Consider the following 22933-nt stretch of genomic DNA (forward strand, 5'->3'; position numbering starts at 1 on the left):
TTTATTAACACGAGAAACGCGTGTGTGCGCATGCGCGCGCGCGTGTGAGTGTGTGCGGCGGGCGGAGTGCGTGTCAGAGCAGCATGGACAGCGATGATGAGAATGTAGAGGAGCTGGTGGAAGGTAACTGCGTCTCTGTGTCTCTGTGTAAACTACCGTGTGTTATGAACGACGTGTTTCTGCGCTTGCTCTGCTCACGGTTACCGGACACTTAAATCTCCGTGACGTCAGTCTTCTGTAGGCCCCGCCGCTAACACGCAGCGCCGGGGACTCGAGTTGAGTCGCAAAGCCGCTTGACAGGCGACAGAGCGCGGCCTGGCTGCTGCGTGTGTCCCGCTGTCGTCATGGCGGCTGCACGTGAGCTCATGTTCATGTTAGAGAACGTGATGAGAGCGTGAAAACACACCCAGAATGAATGATCACGTTGTTAATGTAGAGGCGTGTTCACGTTTTAATGAAATGACTTTGAGTTGCGATTTAAAATCACAGCTTCCTCACATCAGATCATCACGTCACATCAACACTGAACTGAAACATTGACTCGTGGATGTTGTCATGCATTGTTAAGTTGTTGGGACGACAGTGAATGACTCAATAAACCTAACCTACAGTCTTAAAGAGCCACAAGCGTGAGGGACCTCATGATTTATTAGGACCTCATATCATCAAAAACACACGGTATTATAATATAAGATCATCTGTTTCCTCCTTATCTGTCAGCTTTCATTACTTGTACACACAGTAAGTCCTGCCAATTTATGTTTACACATCTAAAAAGCAAATTTTAACAATCATTAAATAAATCATGACATTACCAATAAATGATCTCCATAAATCATCTCAATATTGATTAAAAAACCCTTACTGATATGTCCCCTGTGTTAAATAAGATGTCTACAGCACATATATTTAAATAGGACAAGACTCATTTCAGTGTGTGTGTGTGTGTGTGTGTGTGTGTGTTCAGGGCCACTGGATGACGACGGTCAGCCTCATGGTCTGTGCACGGTCACATACTCGTCCAGTGATCGCTTTGAAGGAAACTTCATCCATGGTGAGAAGAATGGAAAGGGCAAGTTCTTCTTCTTTGATGGAAGGTAAAGACACGTGTGATTTAAAACAAAGAAAACTCAGGGATTGTTTTACGTCATTACACGAGTTCAGAGTCTCGAGTGAGCTGTGAAAAATGTCTGGACTTAAAATCTAAGTTAAAAAGTTAAAAAGTTAAAAAGAGAATCAATATAAAATAAACTAAACAAGAAAACATGGAATAATGATCAGACGTGTGCATATCAGCGTAGTTCATTCTGATAATGTTACGTCAGACCTGATGTGACCCATGTCTGTGTTGTTGTGTTGTTGTGTTGTGACACTGTCATCTGCTATTGTAATGCATCTCCTGCCTGCAGTACACTGGAGGGCTTCTATGTAGACGACGCTCTGCAGGGCCAGGGTGTGTACACGTATGAAGACGGCGGCGTCCTCCACGGCACGTACACGGACGGCGAGCTCAACGGCCTCGCGCAGGAGTTTGATGCAGACGCTCGTCTGGTGTTTAAAGGCCAGTACAAAGACAACAGCCGCTGTGGGCCGTGCTGGAACTACTACCCTGTGAGTCAGCTGACAGTTAGTCAGAGTGTAACACACGTCTAAATTTGCAGCTGTGGATCAACAACTGGAGTCAAAGATTTAGAAAGTTAAAGAGGTGAACGTATTCTGAAGATAATGTAAACTAATGACTACATAACATATTTACTTCATATTAAAATAACTAACTTCTGTTACACCTTTTGCCAACTTATATATTTAGATTATCCTCAAGGATTTAAACATCCTGTTCAGTTGGTGTCCTGTGATTGTCTGTCCACTAACTGAGCATTAGTGACATTTTTCAATACTTTTAATAGATAATGCAAAAATAAAACATCTGGAAACAACAGAAGTGAAAAAGTATAATAGTTACTGTAATAGTGAATAGTAATAATAATAATGATAATAATAATGATGATATATTCTAATAATAATAATAACAATGATATATAATAATAATAATAATGATGATACATAATAATAATAATAATAATAATGATAATAATAATGATAGTATATTATAATAATAATAATAATAATAATAATAGTAATAATTATGATACATAATAATAATAATAATAATGATGATGATATATTATAATAATAATAACAATGATATATAATAATAATAATGATGATACATAATAATAATAATAATGATAATAATAATGGTGGTATATAATAATAATAATAATAGTAATAATGATGATACATAATAATAATAATAATAATAATAATGATGATATATAATAATAATAATAAGAATGGTAATAATAATAATGATGATATATTATAATAATAATAATAATGATGATATATTATAATAATAATAGTAATAATGATGATCATATATTATTATAATAATAATAATAATACTGATGATATATAATAATAATAACAATGATAATAATAATGATGATGATATATAATAATAATAATAATAATAATAATGATTATATATTATAATAATAATAGTAATAATGATGATCATATATTATTATAATAATAATAATAATAATAATAATAATACTGATGATATATTATAATAATAATAATAACAATGATAATAATGATGATGATATATTATAATAATAATAATGATGTCACAACAATAATAATAATAATAATGACAATAATAATAATAATAATAATAATCATAATGACAATAATGACAATAATAATAATATAATAAAGTCACAGCTCATAATGTACACACGTGTTGAATAGAAGTCAATCTGCAGGTTTTCAGATCTGTTGGTGTGTACTGTGCTGTGTCCAGGACGGCGGCTGTGTGTGTGGGGAGGTGAACGAGGACGGGGAGATGAGCGGAGGATCGATAGCCTACGTTTACCCAGACGGACGCACGGCTCTGCTGGGAAGCTTTGTGGACGGGGAGCTGATCGAGGCTCGGCTCGCCTCTCTGACCCGCAGCGAGAGCGGGAGGCCTCGCTTTGACTTCCCACCACACAGTCAGTACACACTTGTTCATGCTAGTTAGCATGTTAGCATGTCTCCTACACTGCTGCCTTTGTTTAGCTAGCTGAGATGTTTGTCCTGAACATGTGTCTGACCTGGATATTAAAGCTGTGACACTGTAAAACAAGCCTGCAGTACCTCTGATAGAGGAAGAGTGCGGCAGAGAGCAGGATGTAGACAGCTGAATCTTGCATGAATTTAAACCTAATCTTTTTTGAATCACTCATATGTCTACACACATTTTCCAGATGAGTAACAAAGTGAATAAACACAATCATGTGTGTTTAAGGTCCTCTGTACTCACACGACAAGTCCACATCCACCTGCATCGCCACACACACTCTGCTGCCTGACCCCTACGAGAGTGACAGGTGAGTGTGTGTGTGTCCTCCCCGTCCTGACCTGTTCGTCCCTGGTCCTGTGGACACTGTGGACACTGTGGACACTGTGGACACTGGTTCTCATACTCTTGTGTCTGTCAGGGTGTTTGTGGCAGATTCTACGATTAAAGGAGCAGGACAGGGTTTGTTTGCCAAGATGGATGCTGACGCAGACACTGTGGTATCTTTCTATAATGGAGTACGCATCACACACTCGGAGGTACGACACACACACACACACACACACACACACTCAAAATCATTCTGCATGGATCATATAATATATGTGTAAGTGTCTGGTCCTCAGACATATGTGGTGAAACATATGGAACAATGAGCCGTGCATCAGGCAGAGACCTGAACACGGATCTGCAGAGACCTGATCACGGGTCTGCAGAGACCTGATCACGGGTCTGCAGAGACCTGATCACGGGTCTGCAGAGACCTGATCACGGGTCTGCAGAGACCTGATCACGGGTCTGCAGAGACCTGATCACGGGTCTGCAGAGACCTGATCACTGGTCTGCAGAGACCTAATCACAGGTCAGAGAACACTGTCATGTGATTCATGACAGTGTTTCATCTTCACTGCAGTGTTTTCCTCTGAAAATAACAGGTTAAATGTGTGTGTGGCCCTCAGGTGGACAGCAGAGACTGGTCCTAGGGCGGCATGGTGGTGCAGTGGTTAGTACTGTTGCCTCACAACAAGGTGCTGGGTTCAATTCCTGGTCTGGGACTTTTCTGTGTGGAGTTAGCATGTTCTCCCCATGTCTGCGTGGGTTTCCTCCCATCATCAAAAAAACATGTTAGAATGTTAGTTACGTTCGCTCAGGTTGAGATTCACTCGGATCGACAAGAAATATGACAATAAAGATCCTTTCCTTTCCTAATGTGTGTGTGTGTGTGTCTGTGTGTGTGTGTGTGTGTGAGTGAGAGTGTGTGGCCCTCTGGTGGACAGCATGGTCCTAACGTATGTGTGTGTGGCCCTCAGGTGGACAGCAGAGACTGGTCGTTGAATGGAAACACCATCTCAGTGGATGAAGACACTGTGATCGATGTCCCTCCGCCCTTTGACCAGATGGACAGATACTGTGCGTCTCTGGCTCACAAAGCAAACCACTCGTTCAGCCCTAACTGCAAGTTTGAACCGTGAGTTTGAATAAATATTAAACATAAAGCAGCGTCTGGTTCGTTCAGACAGTTTAAAATCATTAAGTGATTGAGTGGACTTTGTTTCTTGTGTGTTCTTCCGCAGGTACGTCCATCCTCGCTTCGGGCTGATCAAGTGCATCCGGACGCTGAGAGCAGTGCAGAAAGATGAGGAGCTCACCGTCTCCTACGGCTACGACCACGGTCTGCTGGGCAAAAACGGCCCAGAGGCTCCTGATTGGTACAAACAGGAGCTGGAGGCGTTTCAGCAAAGGCAGGTGGATCCCACCGGCCAATGACTGATGATCAGTGATGTCACTCTGTGCCTGTGCTACCACCTGACATGACATCACATCCTCTGATGATCAGTGACTGAGAAACACTGCAAACACACAGCGATGCTGTTACTCTGCCAATAGTTTTACAAACGTTTACAGTGTGTGTGTGTGTGCGTCTCCATGACGACAGCTGTGTCACAGCCTCCTGCAGCTCATAAACATGAAGGACAAGCAGCTCTCTGTAGAAGTTATTTTTAGGATTTGATAGAATTCTTTCACAGGTGCCTAAATCTTCTCATCGTAGTCTTTTCTCATATATACAGTATGTTGAAGACACTATTGAGTCCACGTGTCATTAGTTAAGTATTCTAATATTTACCATTTGTAAGTTGACAGAAGAACATTAGAGCCTGTTTTCAGATGCTAAAAATAAAGTCTAACCTAAAGAAAATCATTCTTTATGAACGCACTCTGATACTTGATGTAGTGGATTTGGTGGAGGATAAAGCGTTAGATGATGGATGGATGGATGGATGGATGGATGGAGCAGTGTGTATAATGTGCATAATGCAACTGAACGTCTGTGGTCACATTCAGCAGGAAAACACCAGGCATCGCTCAACATCAACATCTCAGAGTCTCAGAGCTACTCATCTGAGGGGGGTACTGGTCTGGACCCGCCCTCAGGTCCTGCTGCTCATGGAGACACCTCAGTCTCTCTGTCTCTTTGTCTCTGCTGAGGCAGTGACGTCCACCTCATACATGAATGAAGGGAGAAGAGCTTCTGCCTTTAGGGGGCGCCACAGTGGAACATCTGCCTCCATCTTGCCCTCATGAAGCGCGGCCATCACTTCACTGACAGACCAGGGTGATGCTGACATTCAGAGCTCAGCTGGCATGTTGTGAATTATCTCCTGGAGAAAGTAAAGTGTTTGGAATTGAATGAAATGTGTTGTCTGCCTGAATGTGTCATGGACTGAGAGAAAGAATTCATTAGTTGTTGTTTATAGAGGGAGGAGCCTGTGGGACTGAGCGTGTCAGACAGTGACCACGTTCACTTCCTCTGTGGAGCTGTCCAGTGCTGAAGGTGTTGTCCGCGCTCTGGCCTCGATGGGGCGCTGTTTATTATCAATTGATGAATAACATTTAGTGCTAAAGGAGCAATGATGGTTCAGTTGCTTGATCAGCCCTTTTTTTTTGACCTGGTGGGATTTGAACCAGCAACCCTCTGCCTATTCACAGAGGCAGCAAACAAATAATGCTACATTGTTTCTGTTGGTGAACACCAAACAGAGGCATTTACTTACTGCAGCTTTAAATGATGACATTGATATTAACCACCAGGGGGCGCAGCTAGAGCATTTCATTATCTTATTTCTTTTATTGTTTGTGCTTGATGATAACATTATCTACGTCAGGTGTTAAAAACACACTAGGTTTGATAATAATATACTAACATGATGTAGCAGAAGTGATTGTTTCCACATCAGAGCTCAGCAATGACAACGCCGCGTCTGTCTGAGCTACACACAGACAGGATCGAGCAACTTGATCAGTTGCCTTATTGTGATCGCACGCAGGTGCAACCAGTGATACAACATACCCTCTCTGGATGCACGCAGGTGCAACCAGTGATACAACATACCCTCTCTGGATGCACGCAGGTGCAACCAGTGATAATAATAATAATAATAATAATAATAATAATAATAATAATAATAATAATACATTTAATTTAAAAGCGCCTTTCAGGTCACTCAAGGACACTTTACAAGCAAGGTGAATTAAAACTAAAATCACACAATTACGTAAAAACCAAAAAAGGAGCACATAAAATCAACACAATAACTTTGGGGAAGTGGCGGTAAAATGAACATACCCTCTCTGGATGCACACAGGTGCAACCAGTGATACAACATACCCTCTCTGATCACCACACGTGTTTATGAGCTAAAAGAGAGAATTTTCTTATTATTATAGCCGATTCTGAAGTAGCGCTTAATCGACGCGTCTGTAGAGGCAGCCATGGCCATCGACTATAGTACTTTGATATTTTCTAAATTAATAAATTTTTATTTTTATTTGGCTGGCCCTAATACTCCTTGGTAGAAATAAGATCTAAGAATTATTATTATAATGTTTAAAAAAACACTTTTCATTTTGTCAAAGTAGCTTTCAGAAGAGAAAACTCCCGCTCTACTATGCCCCGCCCACACCATGCTCCATTACAGAGAGGTAAAGGTGGGCGGAGCCTGACAGTCGGAGCCTGACAGTCCACACTGTGGGCAGGAGTTTACCTGTTGCTCAGGTTAATGATAAACTGTTAAAGCAGCAGCTGCGAGACGAGGCCTGGAATGAAACCACGACACTTCCGTGTTCACACGAACAGCGGCAAAGTCCACGCGCCGACCGTTGACAGGAAGTGAAGCGGGTTCAGAGCCGGACATGGACCGCTATAGGTACCTGGTTTTTAACCAGAGGAGCGTGCTGGTCCTCGGTGTCCTGCAGGTGGCCTGTGCGGGACTGTGTGTGGTCTGCGGCTTCATGGACGCGGCTTTCCGCAAAGATACAGCGCTGAGCAGCACCAGGACGCCGCTGTGGGGTGGACTGGTGAGCCCGGAATACACATGTACACCTGTCTGTCTGCCTGTGTGTCTGTCCACCTGCCTGTGTGTCTGTCCACCTGCATGTGTGTCTGTCCACCTGTCTGTGTGTCTGTACACCTGTCTGTGTGTCTGTACACCTGTCTGTGTGCCTGTCCACCTGCCTGTGTATCTGTACACCTGCCTGTGTGTCTGTTCACCTGTCTGTTTACCTGTCTGTGTGTCTGTTCACCTGTCCGTTTACCTGCCTGTGTGTCTGTACACCTGCCTGTGTGTCTGTTCACCTGTCTGTGTGTCTGTCCCCCTGCTCACAGGTCATGTCCTCTCCAGGTGTCCTGGCCCTGTTCGCCTCTCAAAGGAAACACTCTGTGTTGGTGAGTTTTTCTGTTTTCTGGAGAATTAGAATGTTTAATATTAATCAAACCTGATGAGTTAGCACAGTAACGTGAGGAGCTTTATATCTGGTCTTCATCAAGTTTATTTACCATTCATGTCAGTTTGTAACATATATTATTGTTTTTGGCAGAAATTTGAAAAGAATGAATAAGTGAAGGCTTTATGATTTCAAACATGTGAACATACTTACACTTAAATAACAAAACACACAGAATTGTGTAAAACAAACACAAAAAAGAAAGTAAATAAAAAGATAAAATGTGTCTGAAAAGGAGCAGGAAGAAGCCTAACATTATTTAATCCACTTTTTTAATGGGAACCCCTGTGTGGGAACCCCAGTGAGGGAACACCAGTGAGGGAACACCAGTGAGGGAACACCAGTGAGGGAACACCTGTGTGGGAACACCAGTGAGGGAACACCAGTGAGGGAACACCTGTGTGGGAACACCAGTGAGGGAACACCTGTGTGGGAACACCTGTGTGGGAACACCTGTGTGGGAACAACACCTGTGAGGGAACACCAGCGATGTTTTGCTGAGTCTGAAACATGGAACATCTGCTAGTATGGACATCAGTCATGATGCTGCTGCTGCTGCCTGCACCTGCTGGACTGTGTTTATCATGTGACTGTGGCACTGAACCGTTCTGTTAAATCATTCTGTGAGTGACTGATGAACCCAAGCTTTTGTAAAAATAACCTGTGAAACTTTATGGACTAAAGAAAAAGTGGTCGTTTAGCTGCAGTCGGTGCAAAGACAGATTGTTGTGGATGCAAAGCAACACATTTGAAGGCTGACAGGGAAAAACCGTCATGGATAAAGTGCAAATCAAGTCTCTACTGAAGCAGACGAGGGTCTGATCAGGTGACACAGAGAAAATCAATCTCCTCCACATGATGGAACATGGACATGGTGCAAAATGCGGATGCATTCAGCGACACCTGCAAGCACTGTACTCTTTGTTTACTGCAATCAAAAACAGCTCGATTAGGCGTGGGCCCATTACCGCTTTCATCGTCACCATGGGATTAAAAACATTTTCTGTCATACTGTGCCTAATCCCATCTGACATGGACAGAGTTTCCAATTTACCTAATCTCCAAATCTACATGTTTTAGTACTGTGAGAGGAAACCGGGGCACGCACGCACGCATGCACGCACGCACACACGCACACAGGGAGAACGAGCTTGTATTGTGTTGAGTAAAAAGCTCTGGATTTTACTTGTATGTCAGTTCAGTGCTAACAGGAAGTTTGTCAGCAAACCAGTGTCTGAGTGGCAGAAATAATCTCACCAGGTACAGATCAGTAAAATTTAACACTGGCCTCCTTTTTTATTATTATTTATTATAACTAGTCCATTTTTTATTATTATTTATTATAACGAGTCAATTTTTTATTATTATTTATTATAACTAGTCCATTTTATTATTATTTATTATAACTAGGCCATTTTATTATTATTTATTAAAACTAGTCCATTTTTTATTATTATTTATTATAACTAGTCCTTTTTTATTATTATTTATTATAACTAGTCAATTTTTTGTTATTTATTATAACTAGTCCTTTTTTATTATCATTTATTATAACTAGTCCATTTTTTGTTATTTATTATAACTAGTCCTTTTTTATTATTATGTATTATAACTCGCCTTTTTATTATTATTTATTAAAAATAGTCAATTTTTTATTATTATTTATTATAACTAGTCCTTTTTTTATTATTTATTATAACTAGTCCATTTTATTATTATTTATTAAAACTAGTCCATTTTTTATTATTATTTATTATAACTAGTCCATTTTTTGTTATTTATTATAACTAGTCCTTTTTTATTATTTATTATAACTAGTCAATTTTTTGTTATTTATTATAACTAGTCCTTTTTTATTATTTATTATAACTAGTCCATTTTTTGTTATTTATTATAACTAGTCATTTTTTATTATAACTAGTCCATTTTTTGTTATTTATTACAACTAGTCCTTTTTTATTATTATTTATTATAACTCGTCCTTTTTTATTATTATTTATTATAACTTGTGTGTGTGTGTGTGTGTGTGCGTGCGTGCAGGTGAGTGTGATGGTGGCGACTGCAGCTCTCTCCTGTGTGGCTGTGTTTGCTGTGTCTGGTTACGCCTGCCTGACGCTCACGTACGGAGAGGAGGACGAAGACGTCTTCCACCACCACGACAGTCCACAAGTGGTAAACGCCACACACATGCATTACATGTTGCACGAAGACAAAGACTTCCTCTGGTCCAGGATTTGTCCATCCTGGACCTGATTCAAAGAAACATGCAGAGCAGTGATTGACAAACCTTGTTCTAGTCTACATGAAAAACCCAAACCAGGTGTTTGATTGATTTACTTGTTCTGTCTCCTGTCAACAGACAATTCAGCGACCTCATGATTTATCATCATCATCATCATATTTGCGTTCTTGTTTCACTGTAAAAAGGAGAAAAGAAAGACTTTTCATTATTGGTGAAGCGCAGGGATTGAGGTCAGGATGATAATCCCACCACTGTTTGCACATCAGTCAAACTTTAGTGAACTCAAACTGACCACAGCACAGAGTTTAAAGTTAAGCAGCATCTGCTGATCTTTGTAAGAACATCGTTTTTAACAATAATCCACACAGTCAGACTCTAGGGACGCACAGTATTATCAACAGATACTGACATTATTGGATATGAGCAAACACACCAAGATCCCTGATATGACCATATATCATTTATTTATGTTTCATTAATATCTACATATGCTGTGACATAAGTGTCATGTCGTGTTCATTTCTGTACAGAAAGAGATGACATGACCTTTGTGCGCAGGGAGAATCTTATATTTATTGATATCAGTTATCAAACTCTCCTCATATATCGGCACAAAGTCCAATATCGTGCTTCCCTACATTCTACACACACATGAATGAAGGATTGTTATTGTATGTACAGTTTGCAGCTGCTGTCACATCCTCTCTGTGTCTCTGTGTCTCTGTGTCTCTGTGTCTCTGTTCAGACCTTTGTGCTTCATCGCATGGTGAAAGCAGCCAATGCCACCGTCCTGCTGTCCTGCACCATCAGCCTGGTTCTGTCCGCTCTCATCGGCTACGTCGGCTGTCGCAGTCTCCCCTGCTGTGGCTGCTATGATGCCAGGACTGGACTGGTACCACTGACTTTAATGATGATAATGATGATAATAATAATAATAATAATAATGATAATGATAATGATAATAATAACAATAATAATGATGATAATAATAATAATAATAATAATAATGATGTCACACACAGCTGATCATTAACAAGAAGAATTCTTAGTGACCTTTGAAATCTCACACTGATAAGTAACTGATTATTATTATTATTATTATTATTATTATTATTATTATTATTATGGGAAGGATCAGGAGGTACAGCAGGTTGTCTATTAAACACAGGGTTGGAAGTTTGATGCCCAGTGGTTGGATGATTGTTGTCACTTTAAAAATAAGCAAAGAAAATCTGAGTGAAAAATCCATGCAGTTCCATGGAAATATTCCAGATTGGAAAATTTCCATGGGTATTTATGGGAATTAAATGTAATTTTTGGATAATCTAAAGAAACTGTGTCCTATACATTCGTGTGTGTGTGTGTGTGTGTGTGTGTGTGTGTGTGTATAGGAGACACTCGTTCCTCAGTGTGACCTCGGGGACACGGAGATGGTTTGTACCTGGCAAGGTAAGTCATCAACTTAAACTCAACAGTGGTTGTTGTGCAGTTTCTTGTCAGTCTGTGATGATGTAGCTCTCTTCTACGTCCAGCAGGAGGCGACAACAGGCTCTTCAACTCTCCAGTGAATTCCACAGATCAAGGCACCGCTGAGGAGGAGGAGGAGAGGCCGTCCAGACTGCCTCCGTACAGCAGACTGACCTGATCCTGTCTCACACAGTAAAGACTGACCTGAACTCAGCTGTCGTGTGTTTGAATGACTGGACCCAGTCTGTAAAACCACGTCTTTGCTCTTTGTCCAAAGATTTCATTGAAACCCAATACTTGTGTATGTGACATGTTTTTCTAATTTGTAGAGATTTTATTTGTATTTAATGAATAAAACTTGAGTTTCTAAAGAAGTGACGACACAGTGTTTGTGTTCATGGTCATTTATTGCAAGGTTGCACATGTTTCCCTTTTTATTTGTCCCTGGTTTCATTCAGAAGTCCCTGTGGATCAACATCGTTCAGGAACGTTCCGAGTGTGAGGAATGAGACGAGCAGCAGTAAACTCAGCAGCAGCAGCAGCAGCAGCAGTAACGGCAGCAGCAGCAGCAGTAACAGCAGCAGTAACGGCAGCAGCAGCAGCAGTAACGGCAGCAGCAGCGTTAGTCGTTTGTGGCTGTGGTGAAAGAAGTGAGCTGATGCTGCGTTCATGTGTTCATCAGTGAAGAAGACATGTGGTTTGAGACTGGATCTTTGATGAGGATGAAGATGATGACATTGACGTGAGTGGAGCAGCCACAGAACCAGCTGTGGACACAACAAACAACCATAGTGATGCTAATGTGTGTCTCAGTGTCTCACTGTTGTTCAGTGTGCTGCGCTCACACCTGACAGCGGGGAGACGGAACAATCGTGGACATATTGATGTTTGTTCTTCTTATTTTCAGCAGTAGAATCCAGTGCTGCTGCTGTATGAAGACGTCCGTCTCCACTCACCTGCTCACTCTGTCTCCACAGACACCAAAACAAAAAGGTTCTATGCTATAAAGAACAAAGACAGCGAGATAAGGACATTTGTCTTTTAAACAGTGAGTAGCACTGAGGCGCTCTGCAGCCGTTAGTTTCTTCAGACAGACAGACAGACAGACAGACAGACAGACGATGTCTCTATATTGGATATATATTAATTCTACTGTGTGATGAACATGTTTGTGACTCAATAATTCAGTATCATTCTCTTCAATAGTCACATAAGAAAAGTTAGAATGTGTTTTCTGTTCTGTTGTCTCTTTTATTCATCAGAGCAGTCCCACACACACACACACACACACCAGGACAACAGTCAACATGAGATCATCCTGAGTGCATCTACTTCAACTCAACAATGGAAGTCGATTGATAACGACATGGAATTAAAGTCCCGCTGACGCTGAAATGCTTCTCATTCCATGAGTCGACAGTCACATGGTAAACACACAGCATCTCCACGTCTGGTCCTCAGCAGCTGCTGCAGCCCCAGCCCGTGTTCCCCTCGCCTCGGTCGTTCATCACCCTGCTCAGGTTGATGGTTCCTCCTGATCCTCCGGGAGGTTGACTCAACACCAGAGGCTTCTGAGACTTGAGCTTGTGAGCCACCGTCATGAAAATGGCTTCTACGTGGTCACTGTTTCCACAGCTGCCTCCTCCTGGGCTGTTTGGGTTTTTTGCAGACGTCTCAAACAGGGGCATGGAGTGGGCGTCGGCAAACTGCTGCGCCACATCCGTGCCCACCTGCACCGAGTCCCGCAGGTCGCACTTGTTCCCGACTAAGATCCTGGGCACCTCTGTGCCGAGAGCGTGCTGCTTACACTCCTCAATCCACGCAGGGAGGCTGCGGAAGCTGGTGGCGTTGGTGACGTCATAGACGAAGACGACAGCGTGGACGTTGCGGTAATAGTGCTGCACCATGGACTTCCTGAAGCGCTCCTGACCTGCAGTGTCCCACAGCTGGATCTGCACAGAGGACAGAGGACAGAGGACATCCATGAGAAGATTAAAATCAACAAACACATGAACTCCAAATAATGTGTGTGAGGAGACAACACTCAGCCATTCACTCTCCTGCTTCATCCTCACATTAATCTGAGATTATACTCACACATACAGTACAGCCCCTCCACAAAATCTCAAGCCACAAAAACAATGGTTCAAAGAAAGAAGAAGATCCTTGGCATCATGTACATGAATGTAGCATCGTTTAAAACACGTGGATACAATGTTCCAACAGCTGTTTTTCAGACAAACACTGATTTCTAGAGATTGTGTGGAAGGGGGCGGGGTTTCTGAAATAATCCAGAAATCACAGAATTTATTCAGTATAACTAAATCATTAAACCTAACCTTAATCCAAACTTAACCAGATCTTTAGAAATGAGGTTCTGCCTCATTAGGACCAAGTCTTGGTCTCCATGAGTACTGGTCCCGACAAGGTTCAGGTGTGCCAGGAAAGGTCCTAAATAGGTACGTAACAAAGCACGCACGCGCGCACGCACGCACGCACACACACACACACCTTGATACTCTCGCCGTCTATATCCACAAGCCTCTCCCTGAAGTCCACACCGATCGTGGCCTCGGTCTTCTCGGGGAACTTGCCGGCACAGAAGCGGTAAGTGAGGCAGGTTTTCCCCACCCCTGAGTCCCCGATCACGATGATCTTGAAGATGCGAGTCCTCGGCGGTGGAAGACTGGAGCTCGTCAGAGAGCCCGGGAATTCAACCGACGACCCGCTCACCGCCATACCACACACACACACACACACCGACAGACCGGGCGAGGAGCTGCAGCGGGGCCGAGCCGAGCCGAGCCGAGCCGGGGAAGCGTGAATGTGCTTGAGCGGGATCGTCCCCGCTCTGTGACACCGTGAAGTCGCTGCGTTCACGGAACGTTCCGCTGCTGTCGGGACATTCACGGTGTTTACCTCTGAACAAACACTCCCAGTCCACAGCTGTCAAGCCGTGAAGCCACGTACCATCCGTGCAAGTCTCTTCTCGCGAGATGCAGTTCATGTAGCGTTCATGGTCCCGTAGGAAAAAATACAACTTCCTACAAGACTCTCTCGGTGATTAAATGACAAATATCACAGATTAACTTCTTCAAGTAATAATAACAATAATAATAGTAATAATAAATTAGATTTATAAAGCGCCTTTCACGAAACCCAAGGTCGCTGTACAGTTGTAAACATAAAAAGACAGGTGTTTTCACAGGTTATTTTTTTAACATTATGTACATGATATATAAGTCTATGACTGTAACTACGACACGTGCCTCCTGCTGAAGAGCGACCTCTGCAGGTCACATGACAGAACTGTATCTGAGTATTTCACTGCTCATTGTTATCTAGTCCACACTCAGGGCCGGCCCAAGCCTTTATGGGGCCCTGATTTTAATTTGGGGGCCCTACTACCACCACAGAGTAGCCGCGGGGCTTGACTATTAATGATGTGAATGTAACTCACATTATTAATGATATAAATGACATTAATTATAGTGTCAGTGTCACTGTTGTCCAAAATAAACCCAAACACTTAGTTCACTAATGCAGTTGACTGAAATTGCTGCAGCATCACTGTCGACATACTATACGACATACTATACTATGACTTTTTTGACTGATTTTGGACGACATACTATACGTGACTTTTTTGTCTGATTTTGGACGACATACTATACTATGACTTTTTTGTCTAATTTTGGACGACATACTATACTATGACTTTTTTGTCTCATTTTGGACGACATACTATACTATGACTTTTTTGACTGATTTTGGACGACATACTATACTATGACTTTTTTGTCTGATTTTGGAAGACATACTATACTATGACTTTTTTGTCTGATTTTGGACGACATACTATACTATGACTTTTTTGTCTAATTTTGGACGACATACTATACTATGACTTTTTTGTCTCATTTTGGACGACATACTATACTATGACTTTTTTGACTGATTTTGGACGACATACTATACTATGACTTTTTTGTCTGATTTTGGACGACATACTATACTGTGACTTTTTTGTCTGATTTTGGAAGACATACTATACTATGACTTTTTTGTCTGATTTTGGACGAAATACTATACTATGACTTTTTTGACTGATTTTGGACGACATGCTATACTATGACTTTTTTGTCTGATTTTGGACGACATACTATACTATGACTTTTTTGTCTGATTTTGGACGACATACTATACTATGACTTTTTTGACTGATTTTGGACGACATACTATACTATGACTTTTTTGACTGATTTTGGACGACATACTATACTATGACTTTTTTGTCTCATTTTGGACGACATACTATACTATGACTTTTTTGTCTGATTTTGGACGACATACTATACTATGACTTTTTTGTCTCATTTTGGACGACATACTATACTATGACTTTTTTGACTGATTTTGGACGACATACTATACTATGACTTTTTTGACTGATTATGGACGACATACTATACTATGACTTTTTTGTCTGATTTTGGACGACATACTATACTATGACTTTTTTGACTGATTTTGGACGACATACTATACTATGACTTTTTTGTCTCATTTTGGACGACATACTATACTATGACTTTTTTGTCTCATTTTGGACGACATACTATACTATGACTTTTTTGACTGATTTTGGACGACATACTATACTATGACTTTTTTGTCTGATTTTGGACGACATACTATACTATGACTTTTTTGTCTCATTTTGGACGACATACTATACTATGACTTTTTTGACTGATTTTGGACGACATACTATACTATGACTTTATACTATGACTTTTTTGTCTAATTTTGGACGACATACTATACTATGACTTTTTTGTCTGATTTTGGACGACATACCATACTATGACTTTTTTGTCTCATTTTGGACGACATACTATACTATGACTTTTTTGACTGATTTTGGACGACATACTATACTATGACTTTTTTGACTGATTTTGGACGACATACTATACTATGACTTTTTTGACTGATTTTGGACGACATACTATACTATGACGTTTTTGACGACATACTATACTATGACTTTTTTGTCTGATTTTGGACGACATACTATACTATGACTTTTTTGTCTCATTTTGGACGACATACTATACTATGACTTTTTTGACTGATTTTGGACGACATACTATACTATGACTTTTTTGACTGATTATGGACGACATACTATACTATGACTTTTTTGACTGATTTTGGAAGACATACTATACTATGACTTTTTTGTCTGATTTTGGACGACATACTATACTATGACTTTTTTGTCTCATTTTGGACGACATACTATACTATGACTTTTTTGTCTCATTTTGGACGACATACTATACTATGACTTTTTTGACTGATTTTGGACGACATACTATACTATGACTTTATACTATGACTTTTTTGTCTAATTTTGGGCGACATACTATACTATGACTTTTTTGTCTCATTTTGGACGACATACTATACTATGACTTTTTTGTCTCATTTTGGACGACATACTATACTATGACTTTTTTGACTGATTTTGGACGACATGCTATACTATGACTTTTTTGACTGATTTTGGACGACATACTATACTATGACTTTTTTGACTGATTTTGGACGACATACTATACTATGACTTTTTTGACTGATTTTGGACGACATACTATACTATGACTTTTTTGTCTGATTTTGGACGACATACTATACTATGACTTTTTTGTCTGATTTTGGAAGACATACTATACTATGACTTTTTTGTCTGATTTTGGACGACATACTATACTATGACTTTTTTGTCTAATTTTGGACGACATACTATACTATGACTTTTTTGTCTCATTTTGGACGACATACTATACTATGACTTTTTTGTCTCATTTTGGACGACATACTATACTATGACTTTTTTGTCTGATTTTGGACGACATACTATACTATGACTTTTTTGACTGATTTTGGACGACATACTATACTATGACTTTTTTGTCTCATTTTGGACGACATACTATACTATGACTTTTTTGCCCCATTTTGGACGACATACAATACTATGACTTTTTTGGGTGATTTTGGACGACATACCATACTATGACTTTTTTGCCCCATTTTGGACGACATACTATACTATGACTTTTTTGAGTGATTTTGGACGACATACTATACTATGACTTTTTTGAGTGATTTTGGACGACATACTATACTATGACTTCATTGAGTGATTTTGGACGACAAACTATACTATGACTTTTTTGTCTCATTTTGGACAACATACAATACTATGACCTTTTTGTCTGATTTTGGACGACATACTATACTATGACTTTTTTGTCTGATTTTGGAAGACATACTATACTATGACTTTTTTGTCTGATTTTGGACGACATACTATACTATGACTTTTTTGTCTCATTTTGGACGACATACTATACTATGACTTTTTTGTCTCATTTTGGACGACATACTATACTATGACTTTTTTGACTGATTTTGGACGACATACTATACTATGACTTTTTTGTCTCATTTTGGACGACATACTATACTATGACTTTTTTGACTGATTTTGGACGACATACTATACTATGACTTTTTTGTCTGATTTTGGACGACATACTATATACTATGACTTTTTTGTCTGATTTTGGACGACATACTATACTATGACTTTTTTGACTGATTTTGGACGACATACTATACTATGACTTTTTTGTCTGATTTTGGACGACATACTATACTATGACTTTTTTGTCTCATTTTGGACGACATACTATACTATGACTTTTTTTACTGATTTTGGACGACATACTATACTATGACTTTTTTCTCTCATTTTGGACGACATATGACTTTTTTATCTGATTTTGGACGACATACTATACTATGACTTTTTTGTCTCATTTTGGACGACATACTATACTATGACTTTTTTCTCTCATTTTGGACGACATACTATACTATGACTTTTTTGACTGATTTTTGACGAGATACTATACTATGACTTTTTTGACTGATTTTGGACGACATACTATACTATGACTTTTTTGACTGATTTTGGACGAGATACTATACTATGACTTTTTTGACTGATTTTGGACGACATACTATACTATGACTTTTTTGACTGATTTTGGACGACATACTATACTATGACTTTTTTGTCTGATTTTGGACGACATACTATACTATGACTTTTTTGACTGATTTTGGACGACATACTATACTATGACTTTTTTGTCTCATTTTGGACGACATACTATACTATGACGTTTTTGACTGATTTTGGACGAGATACTATACTATGACTTTTTTGACTGATTTTGGACGACATACTATACTATGACTTTTTTGACTGATTTTGGACGACATACTATACTATGACGTTTTTGACGACATACTATACTATGACTTTTTTGTCTGATTTTGGACGACATACTATACTATGACTTTTTTGTCTCATTTTGGACGACATACTATACTATGACTTTTTTGACTGATTTTGGACGACATACTATACTATGACTTTTTTGTCTGATTTTGGACGACATACTATACTATGACTTTTTTGTCTGATTTTGGACGACATACTATACTATGACTTTTTTGACTGATTTTGGACGACATACTATACTATGACTTTTTTGTCTGATTTTGGACGCCATACTATACTATGACTTTTTTGTCTCATTTTGGACGACATACTATACTATGACTTTTTTTACTGATTTTGGACGACATACTATACTATGACTTTTTTCTCTCATTTTGGACGACATATGACTTTTTTGTCTGATTTTGGTCGACATACTATACTATGACTTTTTTGTCTCATTTTGGACGACATACTATACTATGACTTTTTTTACTGATTTTGGACGACATACTATACTATGACTTTTTTCTCTCATTTTGGACGACATACTATACTATGACTTTTTTGACTGATTTTGGACGAGATACTATACTATGACTTTTTTGACTGATTTTGGACGAGATACTATACTATGACTTTTTTGACTGATTTTGGACGACATACTATACTATGACTTTTTTGACTGATTTTGGACGACATACTATACTATGACTTTTTTGTCTGATTTTGGACGACATACTATACTATGACTTTTTTGACTGATTTTGGACGACATACTATACTATGACTTTTTTGTCTCATTTTGGACGACATACTATACTATGACGTTTTTGACTGATTTTGGACGAGATACTATACTATGACTTTTTTGACTGATTTTGGACGACATACTATACTATGACTTTTTTGACTGATTTTGGACGACATACTATACTATGACGTTTTTGACGACATACTATACTATGACTTTTTTGTCTGATTTTGGACGACATACTATACTATGACTTTTTTGTCTCATTTTGGACGACATACTATACTATGACTTTTTTGACTGATTTTGGACGACATACTATACTATGACTTTTTTGACTGATTTTGGACGACATACTATACTATGACTTTTTTGTCTCATTTTGGACGACATACTATACTATGACTTTTTTGTCTCATTTTGGACGACATACTATACTATGACTTTTTTGACTGATTTTGGACGACATACTATACTATGACTTTTTACTATGACTTTTTTGTCTAATTTTGGGCGACATACTATACTATGACTTTTTTGTCTCATTTTGGACGACATACTATACTATGACTTTTTTGTCTCATTTTGGACGACATACTATACTATGACTTTTTTTAAATGATTTTGGACAATATACTATACTATGACTTTTTTGTCTGATTTTGGACGACATACTATACTATGACTTTTTTGACTGATTTTTGACGACATACTATACTATGACTTTTTTGTCTCATTTTGGACGACATACTATACTATGACTTTTTTGCCCCATTTTGGACGACATACAATACTATGACTTTTTTGGGTGATTTTGGACGACATACCATACTATGACTTTTTTGCCCCATTTTGGACGACATACTATACTATGACTTTTTTGAGTGATTTTGGACGACATACTATACTATGACGTTTTTGACTGATTTTGGACGAGATACTATACTATGACTTTTTTGACTGATTTTGGACGACATACTATACTATGACTTTTTTGACTGATTTTGGACGACATACTATACTATGACGTTTTTGACGACATACTATACTATGACTTTTTTGTCTGATTTTGGACGACATACTATACTATGACTTTTTTGTCTCATTTTGGACGACATACTATACTATGACTTTTTTGACTGATTTTGGACGACATACTATACTATGACTTTTTTGACTGATTTTGGACGACATACTATACTATGACTTTTTTGTCTCATTTTGGACGACATACTATACTATGACTTTTTTGTCTCATTTTGGACGACATACTATACTATGACTTTTTTGACTGATTTTGGACGACATACTATACTATGACTTTTTACTATGACTTTTTTGTCTAATTTTGGGCGACATACTATACTATGACTTTTTTGTCTCATTTTGGACGACATACTATACTATGACTTTTTTGAGTGATTTTGGACGACATACTATACTATGACTTTTTTGACTGATTTTGGACGACATACTATACTATGACTTTTTTGACTGATTTTGGACGACATACTATACTATGACTTTTTTGACTGATTTTGGACGACATACTATACTATGACGTTTTTGACGACATACTATACTATGACTTTTTTGTCTGATTTTGGAGGACATACTATACTATGACTTTTTTGTCTCATTTTGGACGACATACTATACTATGACTTTTTTGACTGATTTTGGACGACATACTATACTATGACTTTTTTGACTGATTTTGGACGACATACTATACTATGACTTTTTTGTCTGATTTTGGACGACATACTATACTATGACTTTTTTGTCTCATTTTGGACGACATACTATACTATGACTTTTTTTACTGATTTTGGACGACATACTATAATATGACTTTTTTCTCTCATTTTGGACGACATACTATACTATGACTTTTTTGTCTCATTTTGGACGACATACTATACTATGACTTTTTTGACTGATTTTGGACGACATGCTATACTATGACTTTTTTGACTGATTTTGGACGACATACTATACTATGACTTTTTTGTCTGATTTTGGAAGACATACTATACTATGACTTTTTTGTCTGATTTTGGACGACATACTATACTATGACTTTTTTGTCTAATTTTGGACGACATACTATACTATGACTTTTTTGTCTCATTTTGGACGACATACTATACTATGACTTTTTTGTCTCATTTTGGACGACATACTATACTATGACTTTTTTGTCTGATTTTGGACGACATACTATACTATGACTTTTTTGACTGATTTTGGACGACATACTATACTATGACTTTTTTGTCTCATTTTGGACGACATACTATACTATGACTTTTTTGCCCCATTTTGGACGACATACAATACTATGACTTTTTTGGGTGATTTTGGACGACATACCATACTATGACTTTTTTTGCCCCATTTTGGACGACATACTATACTATGACTTTTTTGAGTGATTTTGGACGACATACTATACTATGACTTTTTTGAGTGATTTTGGACGACATACTATACTATGACTTCATTGAGTGATTTTGGACGACAAACTATACTATGACTTTTTTGTCTCATTTTGGACGACATACAATACTATGACCTTTTTGTCTGATTTTGGACGACATACTATACTATGACTTTTTTGTCTGATTTTGGAAGACATACTATACTATGACTTTTTTGTCTGATTTTGGACGACATACTATACTATGACTTTTTTGTCTCATTTTGGACGACATACTATACTATGAATTTTTTGTCTCATTTTGGACGACATACTATACTATGACTTTTTTGACTGATTTTGGACGACATACTATACTATGACTTTTTTGTCTCATTTTGGACGACATACTATACTATGACTTTTTTGACTGATTTTGGAAGACATACTATACTATGACTTTTTTGTCTGATTTTGGACGACATACTATACTATGACTTTTTTGTCTAATTTTGGACGACATACTATACTATGACTTTTTTGTCTCATTTTGGACGACATACTATACTATGACTTTTTTGTCTCATTTTGGACGACATACTATACTATGACTTTTTTGTCTGATTTTGGACGACATACTATACTATGACTTTTTTGACTGATTTTGGACGACATACTATACTATGACTTTTTTGTCTCATTTTGGACGACATACTATACTATGACTTTTTTGCCCCATTTTGGACGACATACAATACTATGACTTTTTTGGGTGA

General features: G+C 38.5%; 3 protein-coding genes across 5 annotated transcripts; 2 read left to right on the forward strand and 1 right to left on the reverse strand.

Moving 5' to 3' along the window:
* Nucleotides 1–9: 9 nt before the first annotated feature.
* Nucleotides 10–5327, forward strand: setd7 (SET domain containing 7, histone lysine methyltransferase). Of its 2 annotated transcripts, none has more exons than XM_058649262.1 (8): nucleotides 10–123; nucleotides 968–1097; nucleotides 1410–1611; nucleotides 2870–3059; nucleotides 3356–3437; nucleotides 3549–3666; nucleotides 4438–4595; nucleotides 4702–5327. In XM_058649262.1, exons 1-8 carry the CDS (start codon nucleotides 84–86, stop codon nucleotides 4892–4894), a joined length of 1113 nt encoding a protein of 370 aa, XP_058505245.1. In that variant the 5' UTR covers nucleotides 10–83; the 3' UTR covers nucleotides 4895–5327. The 2 variants fall into 2 exon arrangements, with proteins under 2 accessions (XP_058505245.1, XP_058505246.1); XM_058649263.1 differs by lacking the exon at nucleotides 4702–5327 and adding an exon at nucleotides 4087–4130 and having other exon boundaries at nucleotides 4438–4563.
* A 1802-nt stretch (nucleotides 5328–7129) lies between these two features.
* Nucleotides 7130–11992, forward strand: zgc:113425 (uncharacterized protein LOC541425 homolog). Of its 2 annotated transcripts, none has more exons than XM_058649265.1 (6): nucleotides 7130–7483; nucleotides 7791–7850; nucleotides 9950–10081; nucleotides 10897–11043; nucleotides 11543–11600; nucleotides 11684–11992. In XM_058649265.1, exons 1-6 carry the CDS (start codon nucleotides 7319–7321, stop codon nucleotides 11794–11796), a joined length of 675 nt encoding a protein of 224 aa, XP_058505248.1. In that variant the 5' UTR covers nucleotides 7130–7318; the 3' UTR covers nucleotides 11797–11992. The 2 variants fall into 2 exon arrangements, with proteins under 2 accessions (XP_058505248.1, XP_058505249.1); XM_058649266.1 differs by having other exon boundaries at nucleotides 11687–11992.
* Nucleotides 11993–12709: 717 nt separating this feature from the next.
* rab33ba (RAB33B, member RAS oncogene family a) lies at nucleotides 12710–14599 on the reverse strand. The gene is made up of 2 exons (XM_058649264.1): nucleotides 14130–14599; nucleotides 12710–13570 (listed from the first exon to the last, which is right to left on the reverse strand). The coding sequence occupies exons 1-2, from the start codon at nucleotides 14355–14357 to the stop codon at nucleotides 13076–13078; spliced, it is 723 nt and encodes a 240-aa protein (XP_058505247.1). The 5' UTR covers nucleotides 14358–14599; the 3' UTR covers nucleotides 12710–13075.
* Nucleotides 14600–22933: the final 8334 nt, after the last annotated feature.

Source organism: Solea solea, chromosome 14, assembly GCF_958295425.1.
Source record: "Solea solea chromosome 14, fSolSol10.1, whole genome shotgun sequence".
Taxonomy (NCBI): Eukaryota; Metazoa; Chordata; class Actinopteri; order Pleuronectiformes; family Soleidae; genus Solea; species Solea solea.